This window comes from Cryptomeria japonica, chromosome 3 (assembly GCF_030272615.1).
Source record: "Cryptomeria japonica chromosome 3, Sugi_1.0, whole genome shotgun sequence".
Taxonomy (NCBI): Eukaryota; Viridiplantae; Streptophyta; class Pinopsida; order Cupressales; family Cupressaceae; genus Cryptomeria; species Cryptomeria japonica.
In genome coordinates, this window is record NC_081407.1 from 677,551,014 (window position 1) to 677,564,608 (window position 13,595).

At 36.5% G+C, this 13,595-nt stretch overlaps 1 protein-coding gene across 1 annotated transcript in view; it reads right to left on the bottom strand.

Moving 5' to 3' along the window:
- Positions 1-13,595, bottom strand: part of LOC131055195 (UDP-glucose:glycoprotein glucosyltransferase) — a 221,810-nt gene that overhangs the window by 139,448 nt on the left and 68,767 nt on the right. The window contains exons 10-12 of the mRNA XM_057989792.2: positions 1,916-2,068; positions 1,611-1,709; positions 1,252-1,428 (exon numbers count right to left, since the gene is read on the bottom strand). Coding sequence (XP_057845775.2) covers positions 1,252-1,428; positions 1,611-1,709; positions 1,916-2,068 — 429 coding nt within the window. The remainder of the gene's footprint in view (positions 1-1,251; positions 1,429-1,610; positions 1,710-1,915; positions 2,069-13,595) is intronic.

Below are 13,595 nucleotides of genomic sequence, written 5' to 3' on the forward strand. Positions count from 1 at the left end.
ATTTTTAAATTTCATTTCTTTATATTTATATTATAAAATTATTAATATATAATTTATTTATTTTGCTATAAAACCTGGTTTAGGATCCAAGAACCCAAAAATTAAAGAACTCTTGGTGGAACATTGATTCTAGAATCTAGTCCCCTGGTACCCACCCTTCCAAAGATCCGTAGAACATTGATTCTAAACAACTAATAATCATCCCCTTTCATATTAAATTACAGTTAACATGTGTTGGTCCTATTCCATATTGAATGACACTTCATGTATTTCATAATAAAAGGACAGATAATCCCGCAATATACAAATGAAATGATGTATTCAGTATCTGAATGGTAAATTGCCCCATATTTGTTTTCACTCACAATAAAAAAAACTAAGTTAATGATTTTGCTAGAAAACCTTCCCAGATCTGGGTCCAGTTTGTATCCAGTCCATGTATACAAACAGGACAGTGGGTGCAGGCAGGCCTCTGCAAAATGGACCTGGGTTCAGCTGGGTATGCCCTGCAATGTGCCTAAGTGAACAAGAACGTTTTTCAGCAACCAGAGCAAACCCACATTGAACCAGGTGGATTGTGGATGAATTTGACACTTTTAGTTCACAGTTAGACTACAGGCTTATCCCTGTAATAATGGTCTGGGTAAGATGGGCAAAAAAGTGTGCAATGGCATGTGAGCTATAAAAAAAATGTTGATAAAATGTTGCAAAGATTCAGCATGCTCAGGTACAACCTAGTAACAAAACACCCAACATGGCATGGTACTCAATATTTTTCCAATTTTAGTAATTTTAGGAGTCATAAGCTTTGATGGTCAATCTACTTCAGGAAAATCTCACAATTTGCATGCATTTTAGTTTCAGTTTTACTGCTTCTATTACACAATGCAGAATTGTTTGATATCTTTTTCCATTCTGCTAAAGGCCGAGCACATATTGCTTAAATGACTAGATGCAAAAAACCACAGCTAATAAAAACAAAATTCATCGTCAGTTGTATCCCTATATTTGCATAATATAAACCATGGGACTGACCTCATACCTAATTTTCACACCATAAACTAGCTACTATGTTGTACTTCAAAAAGTCAATAGATATAAAAGGTTATGGTCCTAGAATGTTTCTCAGTAAAACAAAAAGATAACAAACACATCTATTTCTATATAAACTACAACACGAACCACATCTATACTACGAAACTACATGGTTGCTTTAGCTACACAGGTACAAAAACAAGCAGCTGCACTTACAAAACTAGAAGTATCATCACCGTCATTCATGTGTCCAATCCTCTGCTCCTTGTCAAAATATTCAGGGATTTCACCATCATTTTCTTCAATTGTTGCAGCTAGTTTTGATGAAAACAAGATAATTCCAAACCTCATAGGTACATTATTCTCGAACATATACAGGATACTGTTGACAACCTACAGGAAATAAATAAACAAAATCAAAATGTGAATATCATAACACATAATGCATTTGGAAATATCTATAGTAAAAAAAACAGAATACACCATAACAGACCACATTGTGTATCTTATGTAAGGATCAAACAGCAAAATAAAAATATATAATCCATAAAACCAGTCAAATAAGGGGGGCTTGCCTTCAGCCCAGCTCCAGTAGAAGGATCAATGACATAAACAGCATGATACAGATTTTTGCGAATATAATGAAGTTGGCCGGGGAAGACTGGCATGAGCAGCTGAATCATTTAGAGAAATGAATTAGAGTAAAAACATAAGAAATGAATAAAATGGTAAACCATTACTTCTGCAAACAGTAATGTCAAGTACAAATTGTGTTAGAAAATAAACCAAAGGATGAACAGAAATGCAAATTAAACTATTGCACACTACTTCTAAAATAAAATGTGATGAACCTCAGAGGTAAAGGCAATAGCTCTCAAACCTCATTCAGATTGCTCCTCCACCGTCTATACATTGAATCCTCCTCAATGTTGTTCAGGTAGTGTACATGTATGGATCGGAAATCTACACGCAAAGAACTCTGTTCTGGCGGTGCATGTGTATGCAATAAACTTTTTATAGCTGTTTGGGGAACCTACAATGAACAAATCATAGCCATGCCACTTTCCCATTAATCCCATAAGCAATATGTGAGATCTCTGCAAGGACTCTTAAACTATATTCAATAATGAATAAATTCATTTGGATAGGAATTTAATAGAAATAAAATAATAACCTTAATGGTAAACTTCAAAACTGAAGTCATCACTTTCTCTAACTGATTGCAGTTCTTCATATTTGACAATTTAAAAAGCACTAATGAAGCACATTAAACCATTTTAGAATTTATCAAAAATTTGGGTTATTTTTCAAGTTTAATAGAGAAAACATGAAAAGCAAAAGTGATAATTTTCTGTAATTCCTTCCTGACCTACTACTTTATATTGAACTTGCTGCTCATCAACTAACATTGACTGCCTTCGGTCAATCGCAGACTTCACTATTATTTCTTTATTTTCTTTCCTTGCTTTTTACAATATGCTTTAAAATTTAAACAAATTGGATAAGCTGCAAAGGAAAGAAATCTCTGAAGATGATAACATTTTAGAAATTGCAAAGTTGATATAGAAAGTATAAACATGGATGGGCCAATTTAGGGACTGAAATCATGGAATCAAAAAGGTAGGAACATCATCCATTATGAGCATAGTTTCCAAGTCACACTCAACCAGCAACATCATCCATTACCCTGATGAATACCTTCCCTAGAAACTATCCATCTGTTATGGCTTGCTAGTAGCTTTTGAGAATTTGCATAGTTCACATTCTAATCAAAACTGTTCATATTTTATGGAAAAGCATAATGATAAATTTGAATAAAAGATTCTTAGTTCCCAGAGAACTTCTCCATTTTATTTCCTCCTTTCCTTCTTACTCCTCTCCTCCCATGTTGTCAGTTATGAAAAGCCCCACCACATAAAGTGGAAGAACTCTCAACAAATTCTACAAGTCAAGTTTTATCCATACAAGAACTATGATATCATTTTTCGTGAAAGATATCTCCCATAGAGCTTCAAATTCAAATCTTTTCAAAAAGGTAACACATGTTATATACCTTACTTAGTTAATACACTATCTTTTTAATACCAATTGTCCGTTATACCCAACAAGCATGATGAATAATCATTTGTATATATCTGAAAAGTGTAAAAGATATTCTTAAATTGTATTACTATTAACCATTAATTCTAAATATATCAAATATGAAATCCTCCAATGTGGATATCAGGTATTAAATTTATGTACACTAACATTCAACACATGCAGTTCTTATGACTTTAGAATTTCATCAATGCAATTTACAGTAGTTCTCAAATTATCTGATAGCATACTCTCAAAGTTTACATTCCAAAAGAGCACTTTTTGGATTGTTATTTGACATTTCATTGCCTTCTTTTAGCTTCAAGATTCCTTCTCCATCCAATGGCTTCTTTGACTTTTTTAAATCCCTAAATGTGATAAGGTGATACGCTGTATTCTCTCTTATGAGCCCCAATTTTTTCTATAGTAATCAATTGAAATATAAAGGTAATATAGTAGTATAGTATCTTAAATAAATCTATCAAAAAACTGCCAAGAGATGTCAATTTTGTCATGGCCCTAAACCAGATCGCAACCACTATTAATAGAAAACTGAGGGATTAATAACATAGACAGCCAACTAGGACAAATACTAATAATTCCTAAGCAGCAAATTCCCAAAAGGGGCCAACTCAAAATAAATATGAATAAAATCAGACTAATCTGTATTACGGCCAACCTGTTTGAACTAATTTAAATTTATATATATTACTTCAAGGCTGACTCCCTTGTGAATAATGACAAAAGACATGTATTTAAGAGGTAGAAAGGTGTGATTACCTTCAAGGGCAGCGATCAGCTTAAATAAAGGCAGCCAGTTAACTTATGCAGTGATTGAATAAGGTTGTTAATGAGAAGTAATGATCACTTAAATGACAGCAATTATTGTTAAGGAGCAGCAATATATTATAAGCAGTGATTCTATCATCTTAGAAGGCAACTAGTATAAACAGCAGCAATGATCACTCATATCATGTTCTAAGCTAGCGATTAAATATTCGAAGGCACCTGAAGCAGGGATTAATAAATACACAAGCCAGCAATTGGTTTTGAAGAGAAACCGTTTAAGAGATTGGTTTTGAAGAGACATCATTAAGAAGGGTTATGACCATTCTTAAAGGACAGCATCTTCCAAGGGTTTTCTCTCTTCATAGAGACACAAAGGTATAAAATGTAGAAGACTTCATTGGAGGAGGGCAAAAAGGAATGTTGAATCAGTAAGAGGAAGATCGAACCAATCAGCATCAGCACTCATCATACACCCTGCAATAGTCTTAAATTCTACAAGTATAGTGGTAAGAAACGAAATAGTAGAATCGATACTCCACTGATATAACTGTTTGTGTGATAATATGAAATGCATACTCTATATTATTAATCTATTTATAACCCGTTGGGCAACAATGTAGAGAAGAGAAGGAAATGCAAGAGAGGGATAACTGATACAAGATCGCCATCTAAGTAGGCCACCCCATGATGGATGACTGATATGTCTGCCATATGTCAGACAAGGGGGTACAAAGTCCACTCTTGGGCTTACATAGGGGGATTTGTAGACAAATTATTGTGATTTCCTCTCCAACCTCTACGATGATTGATTGCTGGAGAAGTCATACTCATAAGCGGGTGAATAAGGTGACATGAATAGGGAAGGCAAGGACGAGCATTTTCACTAGGTAGGCCACCCCATGATGGATGACTGACGTGTCTGCCACGTGGGCCAAAAGGGTATAAAGTCTGCTCTTGGGCTTAGTGTGAGGATCGCTTTGGGCCAGCCTATCATGCTCCCTCATCCAAACCCTGATATGGTTGAATACCAATATGAAGATGGTTGTGACATGACTTATCTAATGAATTATGGTGCTTATTAATATACACATATTTGTACTCATATGTTTGATTCCTAAGCCTTGTAGAAATAATTGGTTTTATGAATTACATATATCCAATATTGTTTAATATGATTGCGGGATCTAAAGCAAAATTTATATTGCTTGAATTATTATTTGTAAATTTACAACTCTAACTATTTTATATTTCTTATTTTAAATGAAATTGTGATTCTAGGGCAAGATTCAGGGCAATCCCAAAAAGAGAACATTACAAAGTTAAAGCTATTTTATTTATATTAAAGTTATTTTATTTTACTTTGAAATTTGGCTTGGCCATTATATTATATTAATATTATAAAGAAGTATTACAAAAAGGCCGGATAGAGCAAGGCCACAGATATACAAACTGGACATCAGACTGACTATAAACAGAGAAACCAAACCCAAAAGCTGGCCCAAAAATACATCCAAAAACCCCAAGGAGAACGAAGACAAAGCAGACCAAAAACGTGGGGATATATCAAAGATATGTCAATCAGAGGTACTTTCACATGAAGATGCCAAATCTGAAGACCCCTGGAAGACAAGACACCAATCATATTTTGCATGATAGAAAAAGAAATAGATGCTATTGAAAACCCTGAACACATTCGAGTAGAGAGGCTCAACAATTTGAACGTTGGTGAAGAGTAGACCTCGTCAATCCAAGCTTCCTAGCCGACTTCACAAAATTGACTTCAAAGAGGAGTTTGGAAACTTTATCATGCTTCTTAGCCGAGTCTTTGGGATCCCACAGGCATTTCAGTTTGAACGTTGGATGTTCTACTTCATGGACATAGTGTCAATGGGAAAAGAAAGACTCCATTGGGTGAGGATCATTAGCAGCAACATTGATGTGCAAATCAAAAGAATGGAGAGGACAAAGACATTCTACATGGGATCATACATCATATACTCATATATACTCTCTAGCTTGGGCATATGAGTATACAGTTTAATGTATAGAGGACCAGTTAGTATGAGAACAAAACAGTTGAGAGCATGCGAGGCTTATCCATAGTTGCATTATCTTAACAAGCCTCATTATAAAAGAGCAAATGATGCTTTCACTGTGCATATCACGAGGACATTACAAGGTGGCATTCACAAAAGACTATCTCCAGAAGCGAAAGAATTGATAGAAAAACATGGTGCATGGTTCATTCAGTTTCCGAAGTTCATTTACATAAGAGTTCAGGGATGTTCTTGCCCACCTCTCATGCTACCACGGTATCCCACTAACAAACTAATATTGCTTGAAATAGTAAGAAAGTTGATGACATATGACAAGGTCCAGAAGAACAAAACAAAGGCAAAGATTTATTTTCCTATTTCATTAGGAAAATCTTTGGAGGTATGCCCATCCCTACAAGCAGCAGAAAAGATAGGTGACGAATTGAAGTCCTTCCTCCTCCAACCATATGTTACTACAGACAACTTTGATCCCTATGGTAACGTCAGAAAGACTAGTGGAAGGAAACACAGACATAAGCTACACCTAGAGGATCACTTCATGAATGCACCAGATGATTTTGAGATAAGAAAGATGTATTCAAGGCTACCTATTGATATTATCAGAGCAACTAAGGTCTTTGATGTTGCTGATCAAGCACATGATAGTGGAAGACACCTCTTGCCAGATTACAAAAAAGAAAAGAAAAAAGAACTGAAGGTTAATTAGGTTCAGGATAAGCTTACAGATTTGAGAGAACTCATGAGGCCAGTACTGATTTACACCAAGCGATGGGTAGAAGCACAAACCCATATATCGCAAGATAAAGGCATCCAGGTGACATTTCAAAGGATGGGAGAAGTTGAATCTTCTGAGGAAGAAGCAGATAGTGAAAGTCAACATGCCAGTGCTACTCAATCAGCTCATTCAAGGGACTCTAGACAAAAGGAAGATAATGCTGAAGAACAACCGAAGAAGAGACTCAAGTCCAGTCAAGCACCTCATCTTTCTTCTAGTACTTCATCTATACATCAAAAGGAAGCAAATCAAGCAGTTAGAACAGATATTGATCATGGAACGAGTAGTAAAGGAAAGCAACAGGTGGTCAATGACAAGGTAGCTTCACCCAAGCTAGTCAACAACAAAGCAAGCAGTGATAACTATGAGAACATTGAAGATGATGATGAATAGGAAGTCACCTCCCCTCCACAAGAAGAGCAACACTTGAAAGAGATACAAGTTGAAGAGGAGAGATCAATTATACCTGCTTGGCTAAAGGAGAGATTGTCAAAGAAGGTGGTTATAGAAGAAGAACAAGATCCATTTGATATACGTAGCTACTTAGATAAAGATTATGAACATGAGAAGAGGGCAGCCACTAGAATGTCCAAGGTGACGAGAGATGAGGATGGATCTAAGATCATACAGATTGCAATTCCTAGAGTAGACAAGCCAGAGGATGAGATCACAGCAGATGAGTTTGATTTTGAGACCACTAATCTAGGTCCTCCCACCACCAACCAAGCATTGGTGGATATGAATGATATAGTGAAAACAGCCAATGATATGCTCAAGCTGGAAATTGAGAAGCATAGCAAGTTAGAGAAAGAGAACATCATATTAAGAGGCTACCTCCAACAACTCAAGGTTCCATTAAGGCAACGTGATCCGTCAGCTTCATCACTAACTCCTCTAGATACAGTTGAAGATTTTGAAAGGATGGTGGTCTCAACACAATTGTTGATGCTTGGATCACCAAGGCATTTAAGAAGGCAAAAGCATTTGAAAGAGAGATAGCAAGGATATTTGATAAGGCTATGATGATTCTTGAGAGGACTCAAAGACTCAAGGTAGCATATGATGATTTTGTACACAAGAGATTTCACTATCCCTATATTGCAAGTAATGAATACTACACCAAAGCAAACATTGATAAGTGAAGGGATATTGAAAGATGAGCAATTGCCTAATCTCCAAAATTGGTGTAACTTACTTCGCATGAGGAGACTTATATTTGAAGACATCAATCTTGGATGCACCCAAATTGATCAGGCAATCAATGCAATACATGATAAGATCCTAGAAGTTGTTGAGACTATTCTTGAGAAGAACAAGAATGAAGGAGTTGATACTGTTGCACAGGACTTGGTGGATAGAGTGAAAAATCTCTTCTTTAAGCCAAATGGAATGCCTTTTGAGAAGCAACTGGATGCTATCCATGCATTCACTTTACTTGCCAGCAAAACTAAAGATTTTGGACCTGATTGGGAAAAGACCTTCGCCACCAACTTGGATGAAATCAGCCACCTAGATGCACAATTCGAGAATCTTCCTACAGTTCCAATAACCGAGATAGAATCTATGACGTCTAGATTTATTGAATTTGCAAAAAGAGAAAAGGATTAGGGCAACTTGATTCTAGAAGAAAGTTTGTTATGATCCTATGTGGCATCATTTTTTCTATTGGAGGATTTTTCCTCGTATTTTGTACCAAATGGATGTCACATTCCCATTTGTTAGACATTTAATGCTTTGCAATAAATTAGGTATTTTGTAATAACAAACCCTAATTAGGGTTTAGGTGGCAAGATCTGGGCCTTTGATTTTGTTTCAATCTTGGCCATCCATTGTAATAAGGAGCCCTATATAAAGCCCAAGCTCATTTCATTTGCATCATTAGAAATTAGAAATAAGAAGATTTGAGAATAGAGATTAAAAAGCAGAATTTCAGCATTAGGAGATCAATCAAGAGACTTTTGAAGAATTGTTGTTCGATGTTTTCAGAATTAATAAAATCATTGAAGCATTGGTGACTTATTCAATTTTGAAGCATTTGCTTGGTTCTTCATATCTTTTGTGAGAGCTTAGTATTGAAAAGACAAAAAATTAGAATAGAATTTGATTTCAAGTTTTAGATTAGTGAAAGATGCATAGGCATGATTAAAAGTGAAGCTCCATAATCCATACTACTAGCAGTTTGTTGATTGCAAACTTGCCTTGTGTGGTCAACTGGAATCATTTAGCTAAAAGCTTAACTTCAATTGCTATTTCATCATTGATATGCTTCATTTTGAAGGTGTCTATGTTTGAAGTTAGTGATTTGAAAATCATTAAGCACTCCTTAGAAGATTGCAATAGCATTGTGAAGATGTTCAAAGATGTCGAAGCAAAGCTTAGTTGAGCTCACTTAAGATCGCCCTTGTCTTGCACTGTTGGTTTAGAATAGAATTCCTACACCCTATTCCTTTTTCACTTTTTATCAACAATCAGTAGAGATAGGAAAAGAGCGATATTGCAGCATCATTTGAAGAACATCATAACCATTAAAGTTAAAACAAGAAAGTACGTAAGTCCCCTCGTCGGTTCAGCAAATCACATCAACACCATTGAAGCTATAACACGTTAAGACTTAACATTAGAGAACCTTGGAGTCATCTCAAGTGATCCTCACAAATCTTTAGCATTTGAGAGTCTTTTTATCAATAGAGGATAGAGGGTTGTTGGTATTTTATTCTGAGTTGTAGAGTGCATCAAAACACCATCAACAAAGAGCAAAGGACTTCCATCAGAAGCTTCCATTTCACCTTATCATAAGCCTTCATCATATATAGTTTGAGGACCATGGAAGGAATGTTTTCTTTAAATATAGAATGCAATACCTCATGAGCCACAATTGCTCCGTCTAGAGTTTCCCTCCCCAAAACAAATCCTGCATGTTCGTCTAAGATGACCAAAGGGATCTCAATCCAAGTCCATGTATATAACCATTGTTACCAAGTTCAACCCAAACCCATCTTGTATTCAAACCAATTTGTATTGCTTTGGTAAACAATTTATAAATAGTATGGCATAAGACAATAGGTCTGAAATCTACAAAAGAAACTAGATTTGATTTTTTGTAATCGGAGCCACAAATGTAGGATTCATTTTTTTCTCACTTCACATGCTAAGAACATATCTCTACCCACTATATTCGAACATTTTTGAAACAACTGAGCCATATATCCATCTGGACCCGAGTGTTTGTTGAGAGACATGATGAAGACAACTTTTCTGACTTCTTCATGTTGGTGTAAATAATTATTCATCTTGGATATTATTACACCTTACTTAAGTTTACTTAGGAAATGCATTTCATAGTAGTTTGGGTATGAGACACTTGGGTGTTTGTGCCACATTGGGATAGTGTGTGTAGGAGAATTTCCACCTTTTATGGTGTTGATCTTGTTGTTACACTCCACATTCAGTGGGTGATCCACCTCATATGGACTATTATATTGTTTCTCCTATCTACCCACACCTATTTCCTACCTACCCTTGTTTCTTATTGAGCCACATGTCATGTTTGTGTGCTCATATATCTATATAGCCTTGCCTATATAAGCAGGCTCATATTCATTGTATGTAACGATTGATGATCCAGTTGATCAATATTTTCATCTTGATAGAATACAGTCTATTTCTATCATCTATTTTGTTCTCTCTTATTTGTGCTTTCCATTGCCTCTTGATCTTGGCAAAATCTCACATGGTATCAGAGCCATTAGAGTGTCATTGGTTTGCCAATTGAGAGAAATTTGATGTTATTTGGGGTTTGCATTTTGGAACTTTCTATTGCAGGTTATTATTGAAGCTTGATGGGTCAAATCTGAGATCACCATTGGATTGAGAAGGTCCAAGAAAGTCAGTTTTGTCTTTTGTTTCATCCAAATTGGACTTCACAGGCCAAATCTAGAGGCATTTGAAGTTTGAAGCTGCGGCGGAAATTTTCCAGAAATTATAATTTTGCAGGCAATTTTCAAATAGCGATATCTCACTCATCCGGACTTGTTTTTTCGAGCAATTTTTTTTGTTTTGGGGTAGAATTTCGTGACAATGGTGCAGGATTTTTCTAATTTTCGGATACAGGGTTTTCGGAAATCATGAAATCCCGATTTTTACAACTTTGGAGGCTTCATTTGGGCTCATATGGACTCTTTTTCCGGTGCCGTTTTTTTCGAAAGTGCATATTTTTTCATCTACTTTCATAATCTGTCATCTGTTTGCAGTAATTTTGAGTAGAAATTGTACTTTCAATATTTGGCCATTTTTGGCATATTTGGTACTTGCATTTTGCTAGGATCTCAGTTTAGATCACTAGCAGTATTTGTTGAAGTCTCTTATATCTCATTTTGAGAAGTTGTAAAGTGAAATCAGAAGTCCACTTTGCCTTGTTTTGCAAGTGGCCCATTGTATACGCACTAAGTATAAAGTGCCAAATCACCTTTTTTTTTTTTTTTGTGGGGGGGGTTCTTGATTGAGTATTTTGGGGGTATCTTGTGTGATTGTGCCTCTCTCTATCTTCTGTTTTTTCATTTTGGTGCGATGGGTTCTCCTAAATTTCCACTTTTAACTCCTCATAATTATGCATCATGGAAGATTAAGGCATGGAGTAAACTAATGGAAAAAGGACTCATTCATTATGTAAATGAAACTATAACAACACCACTTGATCCTAAGGCTGATCCTAATGCTCAAATTGAATGGCTTACTAAGAATGCTATGGCACTTGGAACTCTTAGAAAGTATGTATCAGATGACCTCATTTTTCACATTGATAAGTGTACAACAATTAAAGAGGCTTGGGATATTTTTCAGAAATTGTATGGTCAAGTTGATGAGATTAAGGGCTACAAGCTTGATAGTGAACTCACAACTTTGGATCCCAAGGATTTTGATACAATCCAAGATTATGTCACAAAAGCAACTGAGTTAAGAGCAAAGTTAAAGGATTGTGGAATTGACAAAAAGGATACTCAATTGGTTTATAACTTGTTGGACAAGCTTCCTTCAGAGTATGCAGCCTTTGTATCTAGCTTTCACACCCATAGGTTAGCTCAAGGTTCCTTATACACTTCTCCCTCATTTGATTCTCTCACGGAGATGTTGATACTTGAGCAATCTAAGTTGACCACGATGGGGATTCTCAAATCTTCAAAGTCACAAGCTTTGGTGGCTAACAAAGGGAATCAAAGAAATCAAGGAAAAGGAAAGAATCAAAAGTAACCTAAGTCAAAACCACAACAAGATGGAGCACAATCTTCCTCTCCACAACAAGATGATTCACCATTCCCACCTAAGAGGAAATCACATAAGGATATTGATGAGTTGAAGAATCTTCTTGAGAATAATAGAATCAACCTACCTTCTAGAATGTCTATATCGGCTTCTTCTTCCAAGGATAAAGGAAAGGATCACTCTTTTGGGACAAATAAAGGAAAGGGACAAGCTCTTTGTGCTACTACAAGTCATGATTCAAGGAGATGGCTTCTAGATTCAGGGACTTCTCATCATATGGCATCTTCGCAGTCTATGTTTTCTACATTTGAGCCTTGCCACATGCCACAGATTTTGATGGGCAATCATACATACATGGATGTGATTGGGAAAGGATCTATTGCCATTGGGGATAACTCCTTCAATGATGTGTTGTGTGTACCCCACTTGACAAATAATCTTCTTTCCATCTATCAAATCACACATGGGGCAACTAAGAAAACTGTGGAGTTCACACCTGATTCAGTTATCATTAGAGACTTGGAGAGTGGAGCTATCATTGCGACTAGGGTGGTTGATCATTCATCTCGATTGTACTCTTTTTCAGATTTTGGTCCTATTGATGAGGTTGATTCTACCTATGTTGATGATTCAGATTTTGAGGAGAACTTTGGGCATTTGAACTTGGGGATTCTCACATGTGACCCCGTTCTTGAGCCTTGCATTTCATCTCCTTCTATTGATATCACACCACCTATTGCACCCGATGATGCAGCTAGTGCGACAGTTTTGCCTTCTTATGATTCAGTGCAGCAGGATATTTCATGTCTTCCAGCTTCAGTTGATTGGGATGCCTACTTGACAGACATTGCAGGTTTGTTTGTGGACTCCTACATTGCAGATTTGGCAGACACCATTGATGGCATTCATCTTCTCTTTGATGAAGATGATCCTTCTTTGATTGTTGCAAGGCATCACTCTGACCCTCTTGTGCATTCTCTACATGATCAATCTTTAGAGGTTGACATGATTGTGGATACTTTTGTACAACACTTGGAGGAGGTCTCTTTATCTTTTGAGGAGACATATGAGTCTTTGGATATCGTTCTACATTCATCTCCACTAGATCTTGGAGTGCCTTTTTCAGCAGTGTGGCACAGTTTACCACCTTTGGAGGGGGTAACCTTCAGCATCGACATGGGGACACTTGAGCAGTTTTCAGAGATTCCTTTCATCATGAGTATTTTTGCTTCATCTTCCCTTCATGGTTGGGGAGACTTTTTGGATCCACCTTTGGTTTTGTTTCTTCCTAAAGGGAGGAACGTGGTTCGACATTCGTGGAGCAATTTCTTCATTCATCATCGAGCTTCTATCATTGGTGTAGATTCCACATTGAGGGGGGGCTTCCTAGTCTCTCTTCTTCTTCTCGCATATGGGGAGGACTTTTCCTCACATGGGGTTTTGTTCCTCACACACTTCTATGAGAGTTCTTTGTATCTAGTTTTTGTTGTTTGTAATTAGGGATGGCGGATTCCAATTGCCTTAGGCAACATTGGAATCCACCTAAGGGTCTGGTCCCTCCTCTAGCGTGTAGGGTTGGGCCCTATACTTCATGGCACATC